The 20,692-nt window shown below is 38.5% G+C and overlaps 2 protein-coding genes across 3 annotated transcripts; one reads left to right on the top strand and one right to left on the bottom strand.

The window, feature by feature from the left end:
- Positions 1–31: 31 nt before the first annotated feature.
- tmed1b (transmembrane p24 trafficking protein 1b) lies at positions 32–5,986 on the bottom strand. The gene is made up of 5 exons (XM_026170281.1): positions 5,705–5,986; positions 4,270–4,367; positions 3,985–4,174; positions 1,186–1,353; positions 32–1,080 (listed from the first exon to the last, which is right to left on the bottom strand). The coding sequence occupies exons 1-5, from the start codon at positions 5,900–5,902 to the stop codon at positions 1,030–1,032; spliced, it is 705 nt and encodes a 234-aa protein (XP_026026066.1). The 5' UTR covers positions 5,903–5,986; the 3' UTR covers positions 32–1,029.
- Positions 5,987–14,390: 8,404 nt separating this feature from the next.
- On the top strand, positions 14,391–17,166 carry LOC113023243 (tumor necrosis factor ligand superfamily member 14-like). Of its 2 annotated transcripts, none has more exons than XM_026169268.1 (6): positions 14,391–14,684; positions 14,970–15,220; positions 15,906–15,975; positions 16,220–16,267; positions 16,365–16,599; positions 16,730–17,166. In XM_026169268.1, the coding sequence occupies exons 2-6, from the start codon at positions 15,023–15,025 to the stop codon at positions 16,917–16,919; spliced, it is 741 nt and encodes a 246-aa protein (XP_026025053.1). In that variant the 5' UTR covers positions 14,391–14,684; positions 14,970–15,022; the 3' UTR covers positions 16,920–17,166. The 2 variants fall into 2 exon arrangements, with proteins under 2 accessions (XP_026025053.1, XP_026025054.1); XM_026169269.1 differs by having other exon boundaries at positions 15,003–15,220.
- The last annotated feature ends 3,526 nt before the right edge of the window (positions 17,167–20,692 follow it).

Below are 20,692 nucleotides of genomic sequence, written 5' to 3' on the forward strand. Positions count from 1 at the left end.
TATCCCGAAAAAAAATCCTCACATCAAAGTATTTCTGTGTAAAAATGCATTTATTCTGATCAGTGACTCCCATGAAAACTTGATTTTTAAGTATCTCACACACAATGCATCTGGTAAAAAATAAAAAGCTGAGTAGAATCAAAATTACATTCTTTTCACACACAAACATCAGAAGAAGAAAAAAAAAGGCCGATCTGATTCCCCAGAAGCCAAAATGTCAGAAACCAAACATGCATGTAACAATCCTGATATATACACATGAACTTACATTCACATACATCCTGCATGTATACAAGTCTAAAAGAGAACTGACACGCGTTTGTCATCATTAATCACTAAAAATAATCCCTCATTCTTGTTCTGCATTTTTATTTGTAAGTATGTCAGCTGTCCTTTAATGGCACATAACAATAAATCAGTAACCTCTCAAAGAAAAAGAAAAACATCCCTAAGGCTATAACCGAGGAAACACTTGGAGTGATGACAATTAAAATCGCTGTTACGATGGCAGGATCTGTTGAGGACAAATAAGCCAGCAACACTATTGCACAATGTTATCCCCTGTAAACCAGCAGTCAAAGAAGTTACACAGATCAGTTGTTAAGTGTTGTTACACTATTGACTTTCAAAGGTAATGACACCTTTGGTGAAAATTTCCCAAAACCTTTACACAGTTTCAGAAGTATGGGACAGTACAACAGGACAACATTTCCTCGATGGCTTGTGGTAAGATCTGACGTTAAAGGCACTAAATGACAGAAATGACTAACTAACCTAAACTTCCTAAACCCTTTACTCATCTGGTTACCCTTAAGGGTGTAACAATGTTACTTATTGCTCACAAAGAAATGTGGAACAAGGTCTCAGAAATTAAATACAACTCCAGCAGAATTTATTGTGACTGTTTGTGTCCATGTGGATTATAAGAGCAATAATACACAATAGTAATAATTTGAATGGGTAACCACATGCCTTGTTCTCAGCTGATTTTCTTCCCGGTCTGTCATGTATTACTTCAAAACAATCCCTCTATGTGCGGACCCTCCGCTTATCATCAAACAGTTTGCGGACTGTGTAGACCTGTGAACAAAGATGGCAGGATATCAGGTTTGAAAAGTGTCTGCCTAAAGTACAAAACAAATCATTTTCCCTTATTGAGGTTGTGAAGCTGAGATGTTTATTTACCTGTGTAAGAGCCACGCACAACATCACCACCACGCTGGCACACGACCAGAACGAGACTCTCCACAGGTTATCTTCCAAAAGGTTTCGGTCCCGTGCCTCGAAAGCGCGCAGCACCGTCTGCATCTGTCGGCTGCGCTCCAAGCGTTTGTAAAGAGATTCCATGGATTCCTGAGGGGAATGAAGCCCGGCATGAAAACATGGATAGCAACAGGGAGCAAAGATTTAAGGGATTTGAAAAAGAAACGAGAGGGGAAAAAATGACAGGCTATGCTTGGTCTCAAAAGTACCGAGCTTTCAATTGTGTAGTTGGTAAAGTGGAAGAAATAGAAGTTGCAAATGGCTTAATGACTTTTCTAAACTTCCATTTTGGTGTCAAAACAGAACTTAGAGATGCGTTTTCTGTGCCGTTTCAGTTCATGTCAAATGTAAGTTTGTCAGCTAGAAAACCCATAATACGTCATGCAGCAATCGTGTGGTTTAGTTTAACTAGTTTGACTTGCCAAGTAGGCAATGATTTTCCAGCAGGTGCATCAGTATTTAAGTCTTCAAAACTGGCAAACACTGTGTAAAGATTGAAGCAGATGTTATTTGACATTTTCTATATCGTCGGCAAAATCCCACAAAAACAAAACAAAACCAAGAGTGTATTAGTTTGTCTTTTAAAACTTTCCCACTTCCCCTGCCTGTCTGTGTCTCACAGCTCAAGCATAATTTGTTCGAACTGAATATCAAAGAATGACAGGTAAAAGACATATGATTTCCTTTTCTAAAAACACTATCCAAGTAGAGGCTAGTAGCAGAAGCATACTAGTATGTGTAGTAAGTGTTGGTCGAAAGCAGCTGGACATCTTTCAGGTTTTTGAAAAATCACCTTTCAACTAAAAGGCCTTTTCAGTTTCATAAGCTGTACTTGCATATATGGGACTCTCCATCATCTCTAGTGGGGTTAAATAAAATAGTTTGAAATGTGTTCAAAACCCAAACGAAATTCAGTTCCCTTTTACTCAAATACTTTAATGATCTGATCACTTCACAGATGAGTGTCAGAGTATACGCTGCTTCAGACACATGGTTAAGTTGTGGCTAATTTCTAAGTCTGTATAACCACCATGGAAAGTTGCGTCGTAAGTCAACTGTAAATCAACTGTAAATGACCACATGATCACATGTTAGAAAGGCTTTATTAAGATGTGATCAAGTCATTCATCTCTCAGTGTCGCATCTTCCCGTCCTCTTCTCACCCACTGTTTCTCTGTATGATGGTTGCTTTTTATTTTCTCCTCCCTTAATATCCGGTGAGGTAAAATAACGTAAATAAATAACCATTTGTCATAGTGTGCATTTCCCTTGCATATATAATTTTGGAGCCTGTGAAATATTTATGTAATTTATACCATTTTGAGTTTCTTACAACATGCTTAGTGTGAAGCAGATGTTACACACTAAAAGCAAAGTGTAGTATTTCTAATGAAATGATTTTTTTCCTAAACAGTGTAATGTAATTTTAAAAGAGGACGGCAGTCAAAGAACACTAACACCAAGTGGCAAACACCAGGGCTAAGTAACGAAGCCAAGGCAAAATAGTGCCAAAAATAGTCAAATTCCTTTTTAAGCCACTTGAAGCTCCAAAAGAGAGTCAACACAAAAACTCGCATGTTAAAATGTCCAAGTTTACACCATTAAAAAGCATGTTTACAGTGACTTTGGTCTCTATGAACAGTTTGCCCCATTTGTCACAACTAAACTAACATGGATTTTTTTTTTTTTTTAATATTCTTTCATGATTGTGTCCATGTGAACTAAGAGGCACGCCGACACAGGCTAATCTGTAGCTCCAGTGCTTCACTTGGTCCGCTACGCTGTGTTTGTGCTTTTTTCGCCATTTTTGGCAAATTTTTAATAGACTGTATGGCAAATACTATGTCTGCCTGTGAGACCATCCAAGAAGTTGGTTCTCCAGTTTTTATGAGTGAATTTCAAGTATTTCACTTGGCTTGTAATTAGCTATAATTGGTAGGCATATGTGTGTTGGTGTGCCACACACGTACTCCGTATTAACACAGTTGCTAACCAAGCTTGCTGGTGGTAGCCTATAACAGAGCACTAACAATCTCCTGCCCCAATATGGTGAATTTAAGCCTCAAAAACAAACAGACAACATTTGCAGGTGTCCAAAATGCTTTGAAGCTTTAAACCCAGACACTGCGATGGATGACATCACAGTGTCTACATTACCCACAAACTGGGACTAAATTACTAATTTTACTAATAACTTATTAAAGTAAAGGGAAGAGGATACAAACAGTTAAGGTAAAAAAGAAATTAAATAACAGTAAATTACTATAAAAATTACAGTATTTATGTGAACGAATCAAAAACCGTATCCTTTTGAGTCAATGAAAAGCAGCTTTCCAGCATGCATGAGTTTACGCCGTGAATCAGTAAACACACTGTAAATATCATGATGACAGTTTTGAGTATTCACTGTGTGTTTTATGATTCACTTGAATTTATTTTTTTAATGATGACTCATTTTCAAGTGGACTGAGTGAGGATGTCCAAACTTCCTCGCTTGGGAACTATTTTTATAACAACAAACGACACACTCTGAAGAAAGTTTCTGTAAAACCAGACGAGGTGTGTGGAACTGATGACAAAAAAAGCTGCGGCGTTTTTAAATTCCTAGTGGTGACGTTAATTACGCAATAAGGTATCAATGACAGTAAAAGGATTTTTATCAGTGGAACAAATGATGCAACTTGCCCTTTTTCTGCTTGAATTCAAAAAGCTAAAACTCACCCTGATGTCTTCCAGTTTGTATTCAAGAAGGCTTCCCTCAGGCTCCTCTAAGCCCGCCCACTCATCATCTCCTCCCACATCTCCTCCTTGGCCCTCAATAATGATCTCAAAGAACACCATCTTTTCTGAGAAGCGACTGAAGCTGTTGTCAAAACAGATTTCATAGTCTCCCTCCTCTGTGGGCTCCACCCTGAAAGAACAGAGAGTGCAAATATCAAATATAAACTAAGTTGTAATAACCCACAGGGTATATATGAAGAATGATCACAGATTCAGGCCACTTACACGTGGACTCCATCAGAGCGTCGTGACTCATATATGAGCCGGATGCCCTGAGGGGAGACTACTGTGAAGTCTACATCCATACCAGCACCTGCTATTACCTGGAAAAATAGACATTCACATAAGCACATTGTGCACCTTCAAATTCAAATGTCAAACATTTTGCAGTAAAAGAAAAGTCTCTAGCCAAACTAATACTAACACTTTCAAGAGGGACTCTCCCACTAAACAAACAACAGGTTGACTTGTATTACTTCCTGTCTTAAAGCCTGTTTAAACTGATACTTACAAGGTGCTGCCTTGTTTGGACAGTCATAAAGGTAATATAATGCCTTCCTCCATGAATCAGCAACAAGTTAGATCAGTGACTAAATCATCTAATTAGAACAATATAATTTCACAACATTGGGTCCCACATTGTTTTTTGTATATTGCGCAATTTGTAATTTTTCTGCAGCATACAACTTTTAATACCATGCCCAACAGTTACTTTTCTACTTCTGTGTTCAGCTGATTTTCCAACTGGTCTCTGTTGTTATATTTACATAATCTTTTTTTTACATTATTGTTTGCATTATTGTTGAGATACTGTTTAATATTTCTGCCGTTTAATGAGATTGGTGATGTTGCTGATTCTTTGCAGTCTGATTTTACACAGCAAACAATGAATCCTAAGAAAATAGAGCTGCTCATTTAGAGCAAAGACTACTGCATATTCATAATTATTTTGGTCATGATTCTTAAACACTTTAACTCACAAACGTTTTTTTTTTAAAAAAAAGGAAAACTTCACTGTTTCTTCTTTCTTTCTTTTTGCATCACACAGAATCACAATGAATCAGTATGAAGAGACTGTCTGAACTGAGATCTGAGTCACTGTCAGTTTTACACACTTCTTACTGGCATAGACATTTCCCATGGGGGTTGTTAGACCATGGTTTTACTAGTTCTAGTATTAGTCCTAGTACCAGCTGGGTCAAGAACTACAGCGAGTTGGCATCACGGGTTTACCTCGAACAGCAGGATCTGAAACCATCAGACACGTGACTGATTAAAATCTTTTATGTTATTTCCGGTACGCTATTTTTTTTATCATTGATCTGTACAGGGAAAGCATCTGACTTTCGGGAAGCACCTTATTTATAAAACGGTGGCAGATAAATTAGATTTGATTTGACGTGTTGGTTTGGTTTGACTTGCTTACCGTTTCAGGAAAATGTGGAACAAAAGATGCATTGGTAATAACTTATTATTCTTCAAAGTGACGTTAATGGTGGCTTATTAAAATACCTGCACAATGCATGCATGCATGCCAGCTAACGTTAGCTGAAAGGAGTGACGCAAGGCATCTACAACATGTTCCGCTATCGCTGCTATTATGAAATAAACTGTGTAGACATTGAGTGGTTATTTCTTCGGACCCCCCATACACAGTTACCTGATATTCGACCTCCATCGTACCGTTCTTTACTGCGTTTTGAAAGAAACACTCGGATCTTCCTGCTGGCAACAGAAACGTAAACTCGCTGTCTTGGCTCTGACCGAAACAGCTCACAGACCCTGCATACCACACAAAGACTGCTGCAAACACAAGCAGCCGTCCTCTGTTTCTAGATTTCCTCCAAAGTGCATCCATGGCGAAAATATTATTGGAAAAACACAGGGCTATCTAAGTTGAGCCATCTCCTTAGCATCCCCTCTTCCGCAGCAGAACTTTACGATGCCGGGATTGGGTGGAGGCCCGCAATAGATGGTACTGCTACGGGCCAATCAGAGAAAGAAGAGTAGCAGTCTTCCTCCAATCAGTGAGGGCTGAGGTCTTCGCTGAGTCAGCTTGTACATGCTCTACTCACAGGACTCCGGATGCAGTGACAAATGCGACCTAGTCAGTAGGCGCGCTCCCGGAGATGGGGGAGAACAACGCAGTATGGGAGTCTATGTTAAATCCAGATAAATGAACTCTAAACATTGCCATAAAAAACACTGTGTATGATTTTAGGGCTCATGCAGTCGGCACCAGAGCATGTGAAGTGGGACAACCAACCAACCAACTTTGACAAGGAGACATTTAGCTCAGCTCAGTTGAGTAGACATTTGTACTGACACATGCTACCATACAAAACAAAAGTTATAAGCCTATATCTACAGTAAAATAAATATATAAATAAAGTGCTGCAAGGGACAACCTTTAATCCTCATGATAGCCCATATACTGACCCACTTTTACAGGCTGTACAACCAATGTATGAAATAAACCGAATATACATCCTGTATGGGTAATCACAACCATACTGTGCTTATGGAGAAATATTATTTAAGGTACAAAAATATCCCTCATATAGTATACTGTGCAAAAGAAGAGAAATATTTTCTCAAGGTGCCGACATGGATTAATGAAGTTGGAGTCGCCGACTGTGAGTGTAGAACATCCTCAACACATTTTCGTTTGTTTTGTAATTTCTGAGTGAGATCATGTTTCATAGCTGGACTCAGAAGCTGGTGAATGTATCCAAAGAGACAACTGAAAGATACTTTTCAAAGTCTGTCTTGCAAAGGTCAATGCAGTCCAGAGTTAATGTCCTCTTCATCATGCTAGTTTCCACGGTTGTTGTGAATGCACTAAGCTATTATTAATCGAATAATAAAGATGATCTTGGGTATTCCCACAATGAGGTGTCAGTGATGAAGTTTTCACTACCAAACTGTGTGACTTAGTTTTACTCATAGATGTAAAAGTGTTCTCAGTAGAATTCAGCCGAGCGGGCACAATGGTGTTTGTTTTTGACAGGCCTAGACTCCACGGGCCTGTACATAACATCAACACTGTACACACACCCAGGGAGCTAAATCAGGATCAGTGTAACTTCCTTCTTACTGGAAAGACATCATCCCCGGTTTTCCAAACCACACTGAGCTAAGATGGTAAAGCGCCTGATCTTTGCTGACGTAATTCCCAGTGTTTCTCATAAAAAGTGAGATATCAACACTGAGAAATATTGCTGAAATTGCATTTATTTTTCTTAAGAACTCTCAAGCTGTTCACCGCCTGTTTTGGATGGTTTATTAAATGCAAACACTTTCACATGTACTTTTACGATCACACAAAAAAGGAGGGATTTTTGCTTTTGTGGGTTTTTTTTTAAATAGGTTATTATGCTATTGGTTTACTTATTTGGGCCACTGAACATTTATTTGGGCTATGTGTGGTCCCTAAATTAATAAGACTTTGACAGTAGTAGTTCTAATGCCTAAATAAGATGACAAATGTTTTATCAAAATATACTTACGATGGATAAAGTAAAAGTACTCATTATACAGAATGGTCCTTTTCAGAGTTTCATGCAATACAGTGGGGCAAAAAAGTATTTAGTCAGCCACCGATTGTGTAAGTTCCCCCACCTAAAATGATGACAGAGGTCAGTAATTTGCACCAGAGGTACACTTCAACTGTGAGAGACAGAATGTGAAAAAAAAATCCATGAATCCACATGGTAGGATTTGTAAAGAATTTATTCGTAAATCAGGGTGGAAAATAAGTATTTGGTCAATAACAAAAATACAACTCAATACTTTGTAACATAACCTTTGTTGGCAATAACAGAGGTCAAACGTTTACTATAGGTCTTTACCAGGTTTGCACACACAGTAGCTGGTATTTTGGCCCATTCCTCCATGCAGATCTTCTCGAGAGCAGTGATGTTTTGGGGCTGTCGCCGAGCAACACGGACTTTCAACTCCCGCCACAGATTTTCTATGGGGTTGAGGTCTGGAGACTGGCTAGGCCACTCCAGGACTTTCAAATGCTTCTTACGGAGCCACTCCTCGTTTCATCTTCAAAGTTCTCACTGATGGAAGGAGGTTTTGGCTCAAAATCTCACGATACATGGCCCCATTCATTCTGTCCTTAACACGGATCAGTCGTCCTGTCCCCTTGGCAGAAAAACAGCCCCATAGCATGATGTTTCCACCCCCATGCTTCACAGTAGGTATGGTGTTCTTGGGATGCAACTCAGTATTCTTCTTCCTCCAAACACGACGAGTTGAGTTTATACCAAAAAGTTCTACTTTGGTTTCATCTGACCACATGACATTCTCCCAATCCTCTGCTGTATCATCCATGTGCTCTCTGGCAAACTTCAGACGGGCCTGGACATGCACTGGCTTCAGCAGCGGAACACGTCTGGCACTGCGGGATTTGATTCCCTGCCGTTGTAGTGTGTTACTGATGGTGACCTTTGTTACTTTGGTCCCAGCTCTCTGCAGGTCATTCACCAGGTCCCCCCGTGTGGTTCTGGGATCTTTGCTCACCGTTCTCATCATCATTTTGACCCCACGGGATGAGATCTTGCGTGGAGCCCCAGATCGAGGGAGATTATCAGTGGTCTTGTATGTCTTCCATTTTCTGATGATTGCTCCCACAGTTGATTTTTTCACACCAAGCTGCTTGCCTATTGTAGATTCACTCTTCCCAGTCTGGTGCAGGTCTACAATACTTTTCCTGGTGTCCTTCGAAAGCTCTTTGGTCTTGGCCATGGCGGAGTTTGGAGTCTGACTGTTTGAGGCTGTGGACAGGTGTCTTTTATACAGATGATTAGTTCAAACAAGTGCCATTCATACAGGTAACGAGTGGGGGACAGAAAAGCTTCTTACAGAAGACGTTACAGGTCTGTGAGAGCCAGAGATTTTCCTTGTTTGAGGTGACCAAATACTTATTTTCCACCCTGATTTACGAATAAATTCTTTACAAATCCTACCATGTGAATTCATGGATTTTTTTTTCACATTCTGTCTCTCACAGTTGAAGTGTACCTCTGGTGCAAATTACTGACCTCTGTCATCATTTTAAGTGGGGGAACTTGCACAATCGGTGGCTGACTAAATACTTTTTTGCCCCACTGTATATTACTGGGCCATGGTTACTGATTAACTAACATCTATCTATCTATCTATCTATCTATCTATCTATCTATCTATCTATCTATCTATCTATCTATCTATCTATCTATCTATCTATCTATCTATCTATCTATCTATCTATCTATCTTTACAACACTGTAGCCTCCTATATCACAGAAATGCCTCGTAAGCTATGAATACATTAAAAACTGTACTTTAGCGATGCTATTGAGTAACTGCACCTAATTACAGCTCACCAGTAATTCTCATTATTTCATCTAGTGACATATTAACGGTACAGTGTTCTAGTACTTTGGTGCCACCTCAGTGCTTTTTCCATTTCATGGTTTCAGTTGTTCTTTTTTTCTTTTTTTAATAAACGAATCAGTGAACACTATAAACTGAAAAACAAAACTGAAAACCAACTTTTATTTTTCACAGAAAGCCGTCTCACATTTGAAGAACAAGAAGGGTTTTTTTTTTTTAGTAAACTGGCCAATCAGCAACAAGCCAGTATTCAACATTTCTTCCAAAGTCTAAATAAAACCTAATGATCATTATTATTGGTGTCATATGCAGCAGTGTCTGTCCTTCTCTGACAATTCACTTTTCGATTAAAAAGTATTGGATATCGACACACTTTGGTTATTTTTCCCATGTACACCACCACAGTGGATTTATAGTCAAACATTGAGGGTGGCTGTAGCTCTGAAGGTCTCCGGAGGTCCATGATCAGTAACGTACAACTCTATAAGCAGTCTATAATCTACTTAGACACTTGTGAAAGTCTATAATGAAGAGACTCCTTCATGAAAATATGGAGGGTTTGCAACAACATACAAACCACTAGTTAAAGTGGTTAAAAAGAGATTTCTTAGATTAGAAATGACCAGTTAACATATAAAAGAGCCTAGACCGTTCTGGAAAAAAAATTGACAGATGAAACCAAGTTTAACATGTACCATAAATATGTGAAGAAAAGGCTAGAGAAGGAAAGGAACAACTCCTGATCCAAAGAATCCCATGTGATCTGTCAAACATGGAGGAGGCCACGTTATGATGTTTGATTTAAAATGTATCTAAGAGTTCTGTCCTTAATATTTACATAACCTGGAAGGGAAAGTCTGCAGATTTATAATACGTTTACAATGTCTGTCCTGCACCAAGGCAGACAGTTTTTTATGTTTACTAAATAGAGTGATTGTGTGAAACAGTGCTGTTACATTTGCAGACATGGTTTACCACTTTACAGTCTGTATAATCAGCACATTTGGTTTCAAGGAAAATGGGTAATTTTCTGGGTCTCGGAACTTCTGAAATAGGACACAAACTGTGACACTCCTTGACACATCCATCTCTGTCTGTTGCCCTACTTTGTGCTCTTTTAGTACCAACCACAGCCCAAACAAATGTTTTCCCTAGATATAGATATAAATTATTTTTACGCAAATAAGCATCAAAGATGATTGAAGTAGGCAATGCACATAATGAACCATTACAAATGGAAATTACAAAAAAGAAATGGCTCATGTTGAAATAAACGCATTCATGTATTCTTGTTCAAAATATCGACTCCTCATTTGTTAAACTTATATCACCCGTTGATGTTAATTTCATTATTTTGTTTTATTTTAATATGTTCAGCATAATTAGTTACTGCCTTAACAAGTATGGCAGCACGTTATATTAAAGCTCAGTAATAAATAAAATAATAGGTAATATTAGGGTAACAAGGCAGAAACAAGAATTTCATAAAGTGGTAATTTCCACATTTTTACATTATTATTATTACATTATTAAGTTATTACCACTCAATTAGCAAAGTTATAACCAGTTAATATCCAAGTAATACCATGGTAGCAACAGTGGTTACAGATGGGTAATATTACACATGTCAATATGTCATATGTCAATTTATTTAATTTATGAATAATAAGGGCCCATGGATTTGATTTCAAATATCCATCCATTTTCTTCCGCTTATCCAGGGCCGGGTCGCAGGGGCAGCAGCCCAAGCGGAGAAGCCCAGACCTCCCTCTCCCCAGCCACCTCCCCCAGCTTATCCGGGGGAACACCAAGGCGTTCCCAGCCCAGCTGGGAGATATAATCTCTCCAGCGTGTCCTGGGTCTGACCCGGAGAACCTCGCCCAGGAGGCGCCCAGGAGCCCCTCCCAAATGGCCGAACTTCTCACCCTATCTCTAAGGGAGAGGCCAGCCACCCTTCGGAGGAAACCCATTTTCGCCGCTTGTATTCGTGATCTCGTTCTTTCGGTCACTACCCACAGCTCGTGACCATAGATGAGGGTAGGGGTGTAGATTGACCGGTAAATTGAGAGCTTCACTTTTAAGCTCAGCTCTCTCTTCACCACAACAGCGCCCGCATCACTGCAGCCGCTGCACCAATCCATCTGTCGATCGCCCACTCCCTTCTCCCATCACTCGTGAACAAGACCCCGAGATACTTAAACTCCTCCACTTGGGGCAGGGTCTTGTCCCTAACCCGCAGTGGGCACTCAAATATTAGATTTCAAATATGTATTTAAAATCAACTGGTTTAAGCAAGCATGGATCTATTAGGGAAGGCAAAAAGGAGGCAAAAAGTGGCTAAAGTTAGCAGGTGGCACCCCACTTCTTCTTTGTCTTTATCTATGGATAAATACAAAGCAGTCCACTGAATTAAATCCACATTCTAACTACTGCTGTAGAACTGCATGGTAAGTAAAACCTTTATATTTTTCCTTAAGGTATATTTAGAGCTGTGTCTCATGTAGTTATTAACTCAAACCACATACTATTAGCTTGCACAGCTGATAGAGTAGCTAAAAGTAGCTTAGCAGCTAACTTTAGCTGAGTAGCTAATATTAATTAAAGCTGAACCACATTAAAGTAAAAACAAAAGGTTGCATAAAAGTAAGGTTGTTGTGAAATAAGCTGCCAATTATTATTGTAAATATGAATAGAGAACTAGATGTTGTTATACGTTCAGATAATACCGATATAAAGTCGCTAATGTTATTAAGAGTATTCATTAAAAAATGAAGCACTCAAGGTTCAACAGTTTAGGTGAGGGGATTAGAGGTGTGGCGTTCTCAGAATATAGCTATCCAACCAAAGCACTAAATTTCAATGTTTTCCAATTTGTTATTTTGAGCAGAAAAGTAAAAAAGATAAATTATGCAATATGTTGCCTAATCTCTTAAATACATCTACAGTAGCACAGTTTCAAGCTGACTAAACAATGTAAGCTGACTAAAGCTCTAGATTCCTCCCCCCAGATGATTGAGACTCCAATTCTATTGTTTAAGGGATTCTGTAACATTGTAGATTTTCACCGATACTGCAGAGTTTTTAATTTCATTTTCAAATCTCATTTACTTAAAAGTAAATGCAAATATTGCAGTTACACTCAGAGTATTACCGAACTTACATTTTTTCTCAAACTAAATGCTTCCTCTTCAGTGTCTGCACTCCCTGACATTTTGTTTCCTGACCCATTTTCTTTCATTGCACTGTGCTGCTCTTGATAATTTCCTTGCATCTCATCTTAAGAGCCATTAAGTTACAGCGATGATTCAATTCAATACATTATTCAATGACTACCATTTTTATGTATTGTTACAGTATTAAGTTATAATTTGCTTGTTAGTGTGAGTGCTAATTTGTCCTTTAATTTCTTAGTAATACAGATTTGTTGAAATTTATTTCAATGAAAGTTATTTGGATTGTGTGTATTCTTGACCAGGAATTCCCTGCTTACAGGGGGATTGTACATGCTGGGTTTGTGTAAATCACAAAGTTCTGCCTTAACTTTCTCTCCCACTTTCTGAATGTATCAGTAGGTTTCCTACAGTAGGTTTTATTTCTCTTAATGTGTCTAAAACTAGTCAACTTTATACTCTCTGAAATAAAAGAAGTTCCTTTAGTCTTGCTTTTTTGTTTGTCTTAGCACTTTTACTGTAACTCACCACTGGGTCTGTCAGAGTCTGTTCATTTTGTCATTCATGTTGGACTGAGCATGCAACGACCACAACAACTACAGTCAGGCCTTCCTTGGCAGCAGACTTGTCTCTGCCCTCCTTGCAACTTGCAAGTGCCCTGTGCACACACTGCATATCTCTGTTTGTGTGTCTAAATGTATGTGTCTGAAGTAGTAATTTATATTGCAAGTCAGTAAGTGTGTGTGTGTAGTTTCACCATATGGAGTATGTCACGTCAAACTTTCCCCTCCTACAGCAGAAAACAGATTGTAAAAATACTGGTTTCAGGTTATGATAAAGAGGATACCAAAAAGACTGTTTCTTCATAACATTAGAGACAGTGTTTAAGCAGCAGGGAGAAAAAGAAAGCATTCAGTACCACAATTCAAAACGAGGATTGCATTATGAAACAGGAAATGCGAAAGAACAAAAAAAAAAAGAACCATAACCAACACAGACTGCCTGCATTTCTGTACTCCTACTTAGCTGTCCACATTTACATGAAGATGAATCACACTTTCAGGATGTTAGATAATAAAAGTAAATACATTTAAAAAATGACATGTCACTAAAACATTTTTTCAAAGGAAAAAAGTGAGAACTACATCAATACTACTTACAAAAGTGAGGAAAAAATGTCTCGTTGTCTCACTTTTTCCAAACTGCTGCAAACCATCAAGCTCAATCACTGCAAGCTGTTGCTTGTTGAAAAAAAAAAGAAAAGAGAAAGAAACACCGCAAGTTCCTCAAAATGAAAATAAAAGCAAGTTGCTTAATCCACCTGAGACACCTAGAATACAGAAAGAAATTTTATGTGTGAAAGGGGGGGTTTAATGCAAGATTATCACTTACAATGTGGGTGATAGTGCAACACTGTGGTGGGAGGGCTGGGTAGTGGTCAAGAGTGCGGATGTGTGTTACAACTTGCCACCCCAGCTCATCTGGTTTTGCTGTACTTAGTTTAACATCACACTGCGTACTTGCTTAGTATTAGAAATGCTATAAATGTGCATAGCTAGATGAAGCGACTTTCTTAGAAACTGATAAAAAAAAATCTAAACAACTTAAAACCAACATCGACTGTTCAATAAAACATCAAGAACAGTGAGGCAGAAACTAAAGAGTAAGAAAAGGAAGTGTCAGCTGTGATGATAACTATATTCAGCAGTTGTAGGGAGTGCCCCACACACACGCACACTACTCACTCTCTCACTCTTTGTCTCTGTGTCTTTGCTCCTTCCCCGTGTCATCTTCATTTCCTCCTTATATGAGCTGAAAAGCAATATTTGCGATAGTTGACAGCAGGCAAGCGGACACTAGAGGTTGGACTGAGTGCCAATATCTGCTCCGAGAGAAAATATCTAGAGAGGGAAAAAAATTTAATAAATGAGTCAGTAGCATAGTTCAGAGAATGTTGTTAGGTCTATATTTTTGAAATGCGTTAAGAATACATTTGCTATTAAATATCCCAAACGAGCTTCAGAGGACTGTGTAGAGACTACACTGGATGGTTGGCTGAGCGGTGGAGGAACATTTAAATCCAAGGTAATTTCCCTTTCCCTTACAAGAGTTTTGTTTTTATTATTCTTTCATTTGATTGACAAGCTGTCTTTCACTGTGCTGTTCAAGTAGTCGGGATATGAAGAAATCACATTGTTTTCAGAAACTGCTTGCATCATGGCTACTTAACCTAAATAGACCGTAAAATAACTGATTTGTTTATGTGTAGATTGTTGCTTTGTCACACATTCTTTTTTTAAATATTTCCTGTCCGATCTTCCTTTTCCCCCCATTTCTTTACACTCTACTGTACAACTTTTTTTCCTTCAGTATCTCCTTTGACCTTTACCCTTAACATCTTAGGTTGTCTCTGATCTGGTGGGATGTCAGAGGGCGGCGCAGGTGCCTGCCCCCAGGTGTTTGTGGTGGACAGTCAGGCCAGCTACATTAAAATGCCCCCTGAAAGGAAACCAAGGTGGGGGAGTCAGCTCCAAAAGTTTCTTCTCTTGCTGGTGGGACTGGCCATGTTGGGAATAATCGTCGAGGGATTTTTAATCTACAAACTTTACCAAAGGACAGAGGTGAGCATGAGGTCTGTGTGTGATTGCGTACATGTCTGCTGTAAGAGAGAAGAGAGAAGTGTCAGTGCTTGGACTGACTGGAAATTCCTTCTCTTTAGAATTTCCCTGCTTGCCCCTACGTCATATTGAGACATGTCATTGCAGGGCTAAATGCGTTTCGGTGTGGGTCCTCGTTTGCTCTTTAAGCTATAGGTCGATAGTGACACGTTTTTCAACTGGACTCTTTCTCTAGTTGTACTTCCCTTTATTTGTATCTCAAGCACAAAGCTGCAACATTAACTTCACTTTTTTTAAAGACAGTTTCATAATGCTGTTTATTATTCACCTGCCTCTCACGTGTTATGCCCTCTGTTTGTATATAATATGAACTGCACTTAAAAATCAAACCTAAGATCTCAGGTTTTATTGAAAATATTATTGTTACATTTAGGTTACTATTGAAAAAAATATTGGAGTATGTGGTTTCATACAAAAATAATCTAATGTGTAAAACATTACTTGTATATATACATATATATATATATATATAATGTATTTGCAGAATTTACATTTAGTGTGCATGTGTTTTTCCATACATCTCTAAAGGACACCTTCCCTTATTGCATGAGGTTCCTACATTTTGACAAACACACAAAGATTTTCACTCAGTATTTGTTGTGTTGTATTTATCTTTCCTTCCCTGTAGGCTTCTTCTTCTAACCATGAGCCTGACCTTAAGAACCGGACAAACCCCAAGCCAGAAAGTCTGGTGGGAGGTATTGAGATGCCCATTCTTAACATGATTCATTGATAATTCATGATCTGCATAGAAGACTGTCTGTGAAGGGAAGCCAGAACAATTAAATCATCATATAATTTAGACCATTAGACTGCTAACACGTTGAAATTTTGTATTGTTTTTCCCCACAACTTCATCTTAAGAATTTTATGTGTATATTTAAAAATGTTTTTTTACACTGGTTGATCAATTAGTTGATCTGCCCTTGCTTTCTTGAACAGGTAGGAAGATGAGCAGAGATGAGAGGAGACCCTTTGCTCACCTGCTGGGTAAGAGGCTCCCCTCATCACTCAAACATGAACACTGCATATGAGCTCTTCAGATAAATTATGGTCCAAGCAACTGCTTTCTCTCTCTTTATCCAAGGCTCCAATAATCCTATGGGGACAAACGATGTAGTGCAATGGACAAAAGAGGGTGACGCAGTCACCCAAAACATGACGTATAAAGAAGGCCGACTGACAGTAGAAAAGGAGGGCTACTACTATATCTACTCCAAAGTGATTATGAATGCAGCAGAAGAGTGTTCACTTAGCCAGCACAAAGTCATGAAGGAGACCAAAGCCTATGATAAGCCTATAGAACTTATGCAATCAAAAAGGTACTCTTTCTTTCCTTTCTTTCCTCTCTCCTGTCGTTACTGGTGTGCTTATTTGTGAGTTGCCTGTCTGTAATTTTTATGTTTGTGCTGAGTTGATTTAAATGTGACACCTATCATATTTTTCTTCTAGTATTCATTGCTCAACCTCAAAACCTCATTTGAAGCCTCCAGAGGCTTCAGAAGATTTGTGGAACAGTTACCTGGCTGGGATTTTCCAGCTGCAAGTTGGAGATGAAATTTATGTGACACTGAAGAATATAATGAAGATTCATGGAGGGTCTACTCTTAACTTTATGGGGGCCTTTATGGTATATCCCTAGAGACACGTGTGTGCCAGTTTATCTTATTCTATTTACTCAATGTTAATTTTACACCATCTGTTTGGATGATTTCTATGTATAATATATGCACAAAATAGATAATATATGCTGTACCCGGTGTATGTATTTGGATCACCAATGAAGAAATAACATTTTGTTGTTTTATAAAAAAGTATCTGATATTCAGGTTATATAATGCTATTTTTGCAATGTGGTTTCTTGTTTAAAATAAATAATGTTTTTTTCATCAAACAAATTGCAAAGCAGTATCATATCCTGATTATGACACACAACAAGAACAACGAATAAGAAGGTATCTCATAAGTGAAAGAATGAGATGCGGCAGATTTTTTTCTTGTTCACATATAAAACTGTGTGAACACTCATAAAATCATTTGGAAACAGCTTGGATACCTTAAACACACTGTGATGAACCACAGACAACCCACATTACATAGCTGCATATTGAGAGATGCAACAAACACCAATGTCTGCAAGGCACTATATGTGTGTGTGAAGTGCAGGATGTGGTTGAGTAAGGATGCAGTGAGGAGAAAATGGGGGAGGGAGTGGAGTGGAGGTTTGGGGGGGGGGGGGGGTATTGAGATGCTGGGTCTAGTGTTCCTGACTCAGCTACTTTCACACTTTAGGGGAAAGTTTCACATCACTGAAGCAGTTTCAAGTGGAAAGAAGTAAACCATATAGATAGTCAATGAGGGTTCATTAGCCAAAAATGGCTTCTTCCATGGCAGTAGAGTGGAAAGACAGAAAAATGAAAGTGTGTGATGTGGAGTGAGAATAAAACTAAAGCACATGGACTAGTAAAGACAGGTGCAGAGACAGGTAACTAAATCACCACTAAGACAGAGACATAAGTAAGTGGAAAGACTGACCTCAGATACCTTTGAAATATTTGGGTCATTTCCTGCCACAATACACAGATAAGCATCTGTGCAGAGAGGAACAGGCTCAAACCAAGATAGTCTTTGCAAACTTGAGCTCGAAAGCAATGGTTGTACAAACATATCATGTTGCTGAGGTTTATTACTTGCAGCGGTGCAATGTGTCCATTGTCTATTTATGTTAGTGCTTTATTTTACATAGTTTTCTTGGGTTTTACACCCATGTTTTACATACTATTTCAAGTCTCTGTTTTCACTACATTTCTTCAACTTCAACTACATTTCAGAAGCAAGCGTGGCACATTTTGCTTCATTCTACTAACCTGACAAATTTTCTTGTGAACATCATGAGCTTTCAAACACAGCATGTATTCAGGTCATAAAATCTGATGCATTCCTCCTCAACAGTAACAGGATGCATCGATAAAAGGCTGCTTGCACCTTAATGCTTCAGTAGTAACGATCTGTTTGACGTGATAAATGTCCACTGAAAAGGGAATAAGTAATTCCACATATAGTAAAAGTCTTGTGTTTCATGCACATGCAAATTCACATGCACTTTCACAATGCAATACGTTTCAAGGGCTGCACATTCACAGATCTGGTGGTAAGAGCCAGAGATGTGCAAACAGGGACACTGACACACATGAGTCCTGAAAAGCAGCTGCAGCCATACACAATGCAAGGTTTAAACTGAAGAAAGAAAGAAGCTTGACTAGTGTTTTGTGAATCTTCACCTCAGCGAAAGCACTTTTACAGCTCCATTTCAGACTTGTCTCTTGTAAGCAAGTAAAGGGTACGTTGCCATCATGCATCAACTGTATGTAATCTTACAGCTAATCTTGTTTAATGCATATGTTAACAGGTCAAATGTTTGAAAATAATTTTGATAGAGTACTTTTAAGTCAGCAAAATCAGATTTATTATCCATGTTTGTTGCCAAAAATATTGTCAGTTCCGTTGTTTGGAATTTACTGTAAATTTGGGGTTTTTTTGTTCATTTTTAAGGTGAAAAAAGGTCACTTTCTCTTTCAGCTTGCAGGTACATGTTGGTATGTGTTTTCTTTGGCAGGAGCTGCCATGCTTTGAGGTGTGTGGGTGTTGTGGCACAAGGAGTGACTGACAAAGCATATGAAATTGCACTGTTGCATATGTGTGGGGAAACCAGCACTTAATCATAAAGGTATAAGGGCAATTTGATGTGCTGCAACAGAGCTGCTATAAACTATTCAGCGTGCAAACTTTTCACGAGTTTCTATGTGCGGTGGCGGTTATAGTTGGCTAAGAAAGCTGCAGAGAAGTGGTTTACTTTTCAAAATCTGTCTTTTATTTACAATGCTACTGTCCTATCTAACTTGATCTGAATTTAGATAGAACTGAAGCTTATTTGACAGGCTATTGACTATTTGACTGCACTATGAAATAAGGGAAATCACTGAGGAAACAACATGAAGTCAAAAAAGGTAAACTACGCAGCAACTTTTTCCCTTTTGTTTTCAGATTTTGCTCAAAGATAAACAAATAAAAATTTATTAGAAGTAAAGACATTTGTTCTAGAGTAAAAATAAGAGAAGAAAACTATAAAACTACCACAACAACCTGGGACATGTATTACAAACCAAGTTTATCATACCAAAGATTTCTCAGCTGCTAGCACACTAAGTATATGTGGGTGCATATAGCAGAACTCACCAAAGATGGAAACTCCCAAAAAACAGTAATTGTTATACAAGAAAGAGAGATTAAACAACTTTATGGCCTTTTGCCCTAAGCTTTACAGTTTGTAGAAACACATTACGAGGAGGTTTCTTAACAGAAAGTTTGCAACGCCGCATTTGCCCGCTTGTAGTCCATGAAAGACAAAGCAGGAGTCAAAGAGTTGGCCAATCAGGTTCACCAGGGTTTTTGACTGGTTGCAGGAAGCTGTACCAAAGGTGGAACACCTGCCACTACCTAGTCACCTATTAAGGGTGCAATGCTGGTAGGTGGTGACTTCTCGTGTCCAAAGACACTACTGCAGATGTGCCATAAGTGAACCAAGATTTTTTTAACTTAGCTATACACATTACAGCAGTGTAACAGCACCAAACAAGTCTTGTCCATGTTTGGAAGGCTGGCAGAAAATTGCTAAATGTTAAATAAAAAGTCAATAAAGTTATAAATGTATCTGCCTAATTTTTAAGGTACAGCTATGTACAGCTGTGTGCGCCACTGAATCGTTTAGAGGAATGAACAAAAACAACAAACTTGCGGGCTAAACCAGCTGTAAACAACTTCAATAAAGATAACGGGAGCTGTAGGTTCACTCGTAACCACTGGTCCCAAAAACAATGCATCACACCAAATGTGTACCTGTAAAAATAAACAACTGATTGAACTTGAAATTTCTTTATTTATATGTTTCTTTCAGTTTTGAAAATCACTAGTTTAGAAAAGTGAGTCCATATAAGCAAAAAAAGAAAAAAAAAAGAAAAACACTGTACCTGCATATGCACAAAAACACATGCACTGATAGTGCATGTGTTTTTGTCATATGCAGAAAGTGTACATTCATCTTTAAAAGTAAGGATATGATTAAACTTACTTTGTTTTAGTTCGTTACATTCAGTACTTACTTTTAGACCAAAACCATCTTTTTATATGTACATGTACTAAAGCCTGCTTTTTGCTTTGAGCATTTGTTGGAACCATGAAAATCCTCATTCATTATGACAGCACCAGATGAAATTTTGTTTCACTTGACATCTCCATCTCACGTATATACGGGAGGTGTTTGTTTGGTGGCTTATAGGTTTTTTTTTTCTTCACCACACATCATGGTAAATAAACAGGATGTGATGTGCATCCAGTTCCCGGAATGAGGTGTGTAAC

The sequence above is a fragment of the Astatotilapia calliptera genome, chromosome 6, assembly GCF_900246225.1.
Source record: "Astatotilapia calliptera chromosome 6, fAstCal1.2, whole genome shotgun sequence".
In the NCBI taxonomy this organism is placed as follows: domain Eukaryota; kingdom Metazoa; phylum Chordata; class Actinopteri; order Cichliformes; family Cichlidae; genus Astatotilapia; species Astatotilapia calliptera.

Coding starts and splice junctions, on each gene's coding strand:
- tmed1b (XM_026170281.1), bottom strand. CDS start 5,902: ATGGATGCACTTTGGAGGAAATCTAGAAACAGAGGACGGCTGCTTGTG. Junction 4,368..5,704: donor CGATGGAGGTCGAATATCAG/GTAACTGTGTAT, acceptor CTATTTTTCCAG/GTAATAGCAGGTGCTGGTAT. Junction 1,354..3,984: donor ACAAACTGGAAGACATCAGG/GTGAGTTTTAGC, acceptor CATTCCCCTCAG/GAATCCATGGAATCTCTTTA.
- LOC113023243 (XM_026169268.1), top strand. CDS start 15,023: ATGTCAGAGGGCGGCGCAGGTGCCTGCCCCCAGGTGTTTGTGGTGGAC. Junction 15,976..16,219: donor GCCAGAAAGTCTGGTGGGAG/GTATTGAGATGC, acceptor TTTCTTGAACAG/GTAGGAAGATGAGCAGAGAT. Junction 16,600..16,729: donor GAACTTATGCAATCAAAAAG/GTACTCTTTCTT, acceptor TTTTTCTTCTAG/TATTCATTGCTCAACCTCAA.